This window comes from Pavona decussata, unplaced genomic scaffold (genome assembly GCF_977016875.1).
Source record: "Pavona decussata unplaced genomic scaffold, jaPavDecu1.1 SCAFFOLD_302, whole genome shotgun sequence".
Taxonomy (NCBI): Eukaryota; Metazoa; Cnidaria; class Anthozoa; order Scleractinia; family Agariciidae; genus Pavona; species Pavona decussata.
In genome coordinates this window covers 1225151-1233561 of record NW_028145698.1, presented here as the reverse complement: position 1 = coordinate 1233561, position 8411 = coordinate 1225151, and the positions used below count along the sequence as shown (strand labels likewise).

Sequence of the window (8411 nt, the reverse complement as noted above, 5' to 3'; positions counted from 1 at the left end):
AAAGTGTCCCGCAATTTTATAACATGTATTGGAAATATTGAAAAATAAGTGGACCTTCCATTTTCTGTTCAGACGTCCCCTACTGTGAGAAAACAACTCTAATTAAGTTCATAGTTTGCTTCTTATTAGTTCTACTTTACTGGTTATAGCTATGACTAACGTATACTTTCTCCTGTCATGAATTCGGTGGGAAACAGGCGGATTATCTCCATGGCAACTCGGCCTTTTCAATAAAGCGTGTTTTCGCAAATAACAATGGTTTGTTTTTGGCGTAAGACATGTGTTTATCACCACAAACAGATCCTTTTTAAAATTGAGTATGTTTTAAATGATTTTCCTGGAACAACTTCGTTGCTCTACGGGATTTCCTGGAGTGAAATGCCCTTTCTCTCGTATTTTAAATCATTCTTGGTCTATTTCCGCGAGTTTTAAACCGAATTCATGATAGTAAGTAGTTTCTTTTGATTCGACAAAGTGTTTTAATCATCATGGGTGTAACACCTTTGTACTAAGGTGGCTTTAAGAGAAACTGAGTTTTTTACGCAACCTCCATATTGAATGAGTAATTACAAGCACCGTTTACACAACAGCAATTATGGAATAGGGCGGTACCAGGATAATTTTTACCTTTGCTGTTATGTAATAATCTTTTAACGTTACTTTCTTGTGAATGTTTGTCATTAACTATAGCTTAAACTCTGTAAAAGTGTTCCTTACAATTTTTATATTCATTATCTCATTTAATTTGACCAGATCAGAACCGTAATTGTATAAGAATCTAAGTAAAAGTTATTTCGTTAGAATTAACGTTATAAACACAAATATGTTAATGACGGAACGGCGCAAGCGTCCTTCGCTTGACAGGTGTTAGATGATGAATGATAGGTGTTTCTTTTTCTGGTCAGAATAAAAAGAGGTGTTCAACAGTTTTTCAGTCAGAGACAAAGAGTCAGAGGTTGTTGAAAGATGAACTGTACAGAATAAAGGACGATCACGGTAAAGAGTATTGGAGTGGTTCTATTCCCCAAGAAGCCCTCAAACAATTGTTGTATTTTGTGTTTTCATTCCGTTCCGTGTTATTTCTTCTGTATTACGTTTTGCTTAACTCTGAAATCATTCCATGCTAACCTTCGAATGTTTTGTCGTCCGGAGACAAGTCCATTGCCATGAAGATCCCGGTCGATTCAATTAAAACTGAAAATAACATTGGTGAACAAAAACTTAATGATGTTGATTGTTAAAGAGGATAATCGTTTGGGAGGAAACATCTGTTTTCTTTTGACGGATTGCATTTATCCTGTTTTGGTGCAAGTCCTGAAAAGCTGATTCATCCTCGAAAAGTTTAAGGTTTAAGATTAATAATAAAAATTGCATCCAGCTTCGTTCAAAACGACAATTGCATGGTTTGGTTCGAAAAAATTGGCAGGACTGGTCGGCCAATAACAAGTTTCAAAGTTATTGCTAGAACAAAAAAAATAATATTTAAGGAGATTGGCGTGGGATGAAGAATTAGATATCAAAGTTGGATTTGCGAAGTCATTAATTATGCTATTTTGCGTAGTAATTGTTTCCAAGGAACAGAGGGGAGTGGGGTGCACTTCCTTGGACTTAGCTAGATTGTAAACGTATACGGTATAGCGTTCATGGCCATTCCTGACAAGCCCTATAAACTGCGGACTCTCAAAGACTGAGCACAGATTTATTTCAAAACGGGCTTTCAATTCCGCACCACCTTTTTATTCTTTTTGATTCGTTGGGATTTTATTGTCAATGGCATATTTTTTCCAGGAAGGAATAGCTGACAGAATTTCAAAAGCGGCGTGTGGAGGCCGGGAAAAATGGAGTTCGGTTTCCAAACAGCTGTTAATAGTGCTAATGCGCTTTGTCAACAATTCGCAATGGCCTTTAATTTTTATTTTCGCAAACTTTGAGGAACTTCCGAAACGACTAAGGTGTGAAAAGATCATTCATCTGCGAAATAGATTTACATTCGAAATCCAGTAAAAGGACAAATGCTAGATCAAAGCTATTTTCCAAATTTATTTTCCTGCCACCACTACATCTCTATTATTTTTTATGGACCTCAAATGTGTGTTTTTTTCTTGTCGAAGTGAACAAAAACTCTTTTCGGAGGATGAAGTTTAATCTCGGTTCGTACGGAACTAAGTGTTTTGATTTCTCAAAAATAGGAAACGCGCTTTGATTCTTCTCAGAAAACTGACTGATTTACCCCATTGTTTTTGAAAGACTAAAACGTCATATATATACATCTCCCACGAATGATAAGTGCTATTCAAGCTAGATGCAAATCATTTACCAGAACACGTATACCAAGTCAGTTGCGTTTGCCTCAAAATAATAGAAAGAAAACGATTTCGCGTCGAAGCAGTTTCAATATAACATGGTTCTTCTTCAAGTCGTTGCATCGTTCCATGCGCTTTTCGACGTAATCGGTCTCCCTGGTAATTTACTGGTGATAGCGGTGACCGTCCTCGAAACAAGATTTCATGTGATGCGGTACATTCTCCTCGCCAGCCTCGCAGTGTCAGACTTTCTGTGTTTGATCCTGGTAAACTCATTCCGCATTGCAAGCATAGCACAAGAAAGATGGCTGTACAGCGAAACAATGTGTTACCTTAATCCATGCTTCGTACGATACTTCTATTTGAACACGGTGCTTCATCTGATGGCGGTGTCTTTCGAGCGATACTGCGCTATAGTGAAATCGCCTTTGACATACAGTGGCGCGATTACCAAATATCGAGTGACAACTATAGCTCTGATATGGATAATTCCCATTCCACTTTCCATCGGTCCATTTCTTGGATGGGGAAAGTATGTTTACAACCCAGAGGTGTTCTTCTGTGAACAAGGATGGGCAGTGCAAAGTGGTTCAAGTAGATGGAACATGATCGTCTTCCCCATCGCGTCCTTCCTTGTTCCTTTTATGGTCATCATGTTCCTGAACTTTGCGGTCTACAAGACGGCAAGACGTCAGTTAGACGTCATCAACATTCAACTGGGAAGTTGTGCCAGTTCTGAAAGCCAACAGCAAGAAATATCACAGCGAAAAATGGAACATAAAGCGGCTGTCGATGTCAGTATTATCATCGCCGCGTTTTTGCTGTGCTACCTCCCAAGCTGGATGGTGGGTGTATTGCGTCAGTTTGTCAACCGTTTTAAGATTCCAGCGGAGGCAGTTTTGGTTTCCACGGGTATCTCCTTTCTCAGCTCACTCTGCAACCCAATCATTTATTCCATCCGTAAAAGAGAGTTCCGAAAGGCTGTTAAGAATGTATTGCGGAGAATGGGAATTTGTGGAGACAATGCCGTTTTTGACGTGATCCCCATGAACAATTCCGTCTTAACCTCTAACCTCAGGTCGCGGCCAGCACTCGCCACCCGAAACCAAGATGGAAAGTTATGTGGAAACGTAGGACGTGCTCGAATGAACTTTAAGACACGTCTCTCTCCGATTCCTGAGATTGCCCAGACGAACTAATTTGGTTGAACAACACACTCAACTAAAAAGATAAAGTTTTGACTTTCCATCTTCGTGTTAAAAACACTTAAGTACGTCGTAATGAAGATTTTATGAAAGAGTTTTTGATATCGACTCTTCTATGGATTAATAGATTTTGAAAGTCGTACGCAACATTTGAGAAAACGCTCCACGAGGGGCATGCTCTTGCCATTTATCTATAAACTTTTCCGACTACTATATATGTCGTCATTTATCTGTTTATAGAAGTCATTTATCTATAAACGTCTTCGAATGCGATGACCCGCGTAAGGATCTTTTCTGGAAAACCAGGCTTTCACTAACAGTCACTCACGGTAGCTTTTCTCATGGTCATTAGGTTTTCCATTCAACGTAATACTGGGACGGAAGAGCTGGCAAATATCAGACCTGAACTGTTCAGTTCCTGAGAGAACAGTGAACTAGTTTGCCAGCTAGCTTCCATTAAAACAAGAGACTCCCCTCAATTAAATAAAATGACATTGATGTTAGAATACGCTTTCTCCCGCAGTTTTTAAAGGAAAAGTATCAAGCGAATTTGATGTCATTTCAAAACCCCAAAATGTTTGTCTTCAACAAAAACAAAAAAATGATTGTCTAGTTTTCTTATAAATTATAACCCCAGTGCAATAAAACTGTCGATTAGTCCCTCTGGCCAGAGACAAACTAGGTCGGAATGGATTGAAACATAAAAGATGTTTTGTTAATTATAACGTTTTTCAAGTTCTCGTATGTTTGTCCCCAAAATGCGCTAGAACAGATCACGAGTTGTTTCTTTCAAGAATCGAGTCGATTTCTTTCCTTTCGTTGTTTCTAGCTACGCGAAGGTCTTATTTCACCATTTTTAACAAAATTGGTAAAAAAAACCACGACACTTCCCCTTTAACTCCATTTGCCTTTAAGGGAGCTCCCAGATCCTCCACTGTTATTCAAAGGTTGTTCTGGCTATGACAATAATGGTAATAAATGTTGGAGCGTTTTGAGCAAGTCCAAAATTGTTTCCTTCAAGGTCCACAAAATGAGATGCCTTCATCTTGGATTTAACCGACAATATCAAGAACCTCGGACATCGTCAAAATTGGCTAACGCTAAAGTTTAATGAAAACCAACAGTAAAGCAACGCTAGACATAAGTCACAGCGATAAACTTACATTTTCTATTCAGAGACAAAAACGAGCATTTTAAAAAACTTGCCTGTCAGAGTTGTTGCCATGGAAACATAAAGTAATTGAATAATGATCATTCCTACATAATTTTTGCCAGATAAATTTTAGCATAAATCACAAAGTTTAATGGCTTCAATTTGTGCCGAAGTGGCAAAAATATTGATGGTCAAGTAAGAGAAGAAGAATGTATTAGTAATTTAATTGTCTTCTTATTTAATAAACGAACTAAAAATTAATCAAACAGAACGACGTCAATTCAATTTGTATCCCAACTAAGATACATTGCTATCCAATGCTATTTCGAGTGACTTCGTTTAAGAAAACAGGGTTTACGGAATTATGACGTCACATGATATGGAATACGCCATTGTATCTGAACAGCCGCCATCTTGGACTTCTCCATTCCTTTAAAACTTCCGAAAGTAGCCAAAACCAATTAAAAGGCCAGTTTAGTGTAAAACTGAGCATTTGTACTTTCTTCCCATCATTTACTAGGTGTTTATTTTATTAACTGAAACATTTTTGTAGAGACGGCGGTGGCAGTTTCTGTCATTCTACTCTGTGGCCGTAGTAGGTATGAATGTCATAGGGTTGAAACGAAGGCACCAGACCGCATAAAAGAGAAAATGGTTTGTTGAAGTCACCAATATATCAGGTACAGTGTATGTATGCAATAAAGGATACTTTTCAAGATTAAAAATAAAAAATTAACGAAATTAGTAAGGAACTGACAATGTTTCGCCGTCCTCATAAAATACAGCAGTGTCAAGTTCAATTGTCAGTGTCAAATGCGGTGACGTATTAATTATAATTATAGATCTGGCCCTAGTCGTTTAAAGAGCGGACCACTTTATCCAGTGGAGGAGTCGCTATCCAGCGGATAAAATGTATTGGTTGGAGAACATTTTAATTATCTGCTGGATAGCGATTTATCCACTGGATAGAGTTCATCCGCTCTTTTTACAACCAGGGCCTGGTGTTAAAAAAAGAACTGATTGGGAGAGCAGATACATGCATAGTTTTAATTTGTGCAGTGGAAACTGTTATAAAATTAGCTTTAGGAAAAGAAAGAACGTAACCGTGTGTGCCAGACGCCGACCTGATCAGCCAAGTTGCCTCTCAAACCCGCCTTTACAGTGCGACGCGCCTTACCGTGGCCACCCAAGAAACCTTTTTTTTACAAGTTAGCCAATCTTGATACGCGAATTTGATTAACGGTCACGCCTCCTTGCAAAGTCCAACAGGCAAGTGACGCAACAACGAATTATTGAAAACATGTCGTTTTGTATTTTATGACCAAGGAGGAAGATATCCTAATTGGCTAACTTGTAAAAAACGTTTGCTGGCCAGGGTAAGGCGCGTGACACTGTAAACCGTTAATGCCATTAGCTCCTTGCAGTATCACAGAGACACCCAGTAAGAACATGTAGTTAACACAAAATTGTTAAAATGTTATTTCCTGCATTTTGATATCATTTTCTGGCTTTTAAAAAGGCAAGTTTGTGTAAGCTAACATCTTGATCTGTTCGGATTCATTAGCTGAAAATTTAAATTGCCTCAAATTTTTAGGGATCAGGTTCTCCAAATTTACGAGCTGTTGTTGGTCTTCCGAAATTGCAGCTGGCCTTTATTTTTTTCGCACTTTAAATAGCGTATTTTCCCTCTAAAAAAAAAGGTGAATAGCTTTTTAGCGTTTGAGGTGACCCTCAGTTAACTGAAAACGGTAGTTTTTTTTCCAATTTAATCCCAATTTTTGAGGCGGTAATGTCTTTCCAAACAGAGCTGAGTTGCTCGAAGCATGGTTAGTGCTAACCATTGGTTAAGAGGTATTAAAACCTATAGGTTGTCATGGTATTTAACCCGGGTTAGCGCTAACCATGCTTCGAGCAACTGGGCCCGGATGTTTAGTACTTAAGAGCCATTGGGTACTCCTAGGCCTGATATTTAAGCAATATATATTTCTTTTTATGGATACAAGATGGTTATTTCACTGACCCCCTCCCCTTTTGCAGACGAAACAAAAACGCTTTACAGATTTCGAAATTCATGCAATGAAGAGCTGTCCTTCATCTACCCCTTTGGCCATTGTGCTCTTGAAAGTGACATATTATTCCGGGTAGCACTGCTCCCAATTTTGTCGAACTGTGCCAAAACTTGTGCCAAAATTTCCCAAATTACGCCCCTAGATTGGCAAAATTATGCTACTGAACGAAAAGGTTCTTTAAAATCCTCTTAGAGCTTTGTGGAGAAATGCGTTCACCGGTAAATTAAATATCTGCATTTGATAGAGCAAACTGAACTTGTTCACGTCCGCGCTCTTTCCCCTTTCAGGGACGGATTCATTTTGAATCATTTGTTATTATATTTAAAAACGTTGAAGTAAAGTACAGTTCTCACCCGAAAGTAGCGAAGCTAATGGAGTCGGGGGACAGCAAAAAGATAAATACACCAAGAATTTCAAAATCGGACAAAGGGAAAGAAAAATTACAATACAATATATATAACATTGGAAAAGAAGATTGTACGATACAATATAGGAAAATAGACATGTGATTTACTATTGCTTTTCAGAGACCGTTCCCATGAAATTGAAGCCTTCTGTGGCCGTTGAACGGTTTGATTTCTTTCTTCCTCTGAATATCTCAGTCTACGTCGTTGCTCGGTTGACGCCATTTTGGTTTCAGGGTCTGGCAGTTGTTGACTCCGCGTACGGAAAGAGAAAGAGGGCTAGTAACTAGGGAAATAGGCTGACAGTCCCCAGGATCTACTGATCAACTAAAAACAACTTGCAGTTACAGCGGAAGCTCTCTTAATGGCGCTCTCGTAAGCGCACAACTCTGCTTACTAGCTACCGCCTTCACAAAAACCCGTTTGAACTACCATACCAGCTCTGTATTTACAATTCCCGTAAGCGGCCGCGGACACTTTCAGGGGCTAACTTTTCCTTTGTTTTTGAGCTCCCGTAGGCGGACACCCACATATAGCTGTTCGTGCAACATTAATTACGTACAGTTAACGCCATTATCGCGGCATTGCATAAGGCAATAAAACAAACTGGCAAACAAAAAATTTATTAAAATTAATTATTATTTTTTTTATCCCCAATGTTCATTATCCCTAATTTCGATGGGGTCAGTACTTGTAGTATCCTCTGTTTCCAGCTGAGTAATCTCAGTAGATTTCGATTCGTTACCAATTAGTCTATTAATTCCTCTCCATGTATTCTTTATGTTTCGGCAGTTTACTTTAAAAAATGCATTGCAATAATTCAATTTAGCATTTTTAATTTCGTAATTAACTTTATTTTTCATGCGTTTATAGGACGTCCAATTGACTTCGTTAGGTTTTATCAACAGACTAAGGAAGTTTGACCACTGTAAAGACGAGATTCAAGTGGTGGTCGGCATGGTGGAAATATTTTATCCTCAGCCAGACCTAACATTCATTTCCACTCCCAACCGTTGCATTAGCTAGTTTCTTTCAAACTGCCCTTACCTGAAATCAGAGCGCGATCGCAAGTCATGTACAGGCCAAGTAAGAAAAATCCTTGAGATGGTTTGTGTTTTCTTTTATTTGATTTCAAAAGACCAGCGAAAGAGATCAAAGCGGCTTTGTTTGGTAACTAATTGCTGGTAAGTTGCAATAAAAATCTGTTCAAGTCATTAGTATAGTAACTATGTACGTCACTATGGTAAACAAATCAGAAACGTACATCCCATAATGCT

The 8411-nt window shown here is 38.6% G+C and overlaps 1 protein-coding gene across 1 annotated transcript; it reads left to right on the top strand.

Annotated features, from left to right (window-relative positions):
* The first annotated feature begins 2401 nt into the window (after positions 1-2401).
* Positions 2402-3561, top strand: LOC146454401 (octopamine receptor beta-2R-like). Its single transcript, XM_085095440.1, has one exon. The coding sequence runs from the start codon at positions 2402-2404 to the stop codon at positions 3500-3502; it is 1101 nt and encodes a 366-aa protein (XP_084951566.1). The 3' UTR covers positions 3503-3561.
* The last annotated feature ends 4850 nt before the right edge of the window (positions 3562-8411 follow it).

Bases quoted from the DNA above. Each gene is read 5' to 3' on its own strand.
- LOC146454401 (XM_085095440.1), top strand. From the start codon at position 2,402: ATGGTTCTTCTTCAAGTCGTTGCATCGTTCCATGCGCTTTTCGACGTA.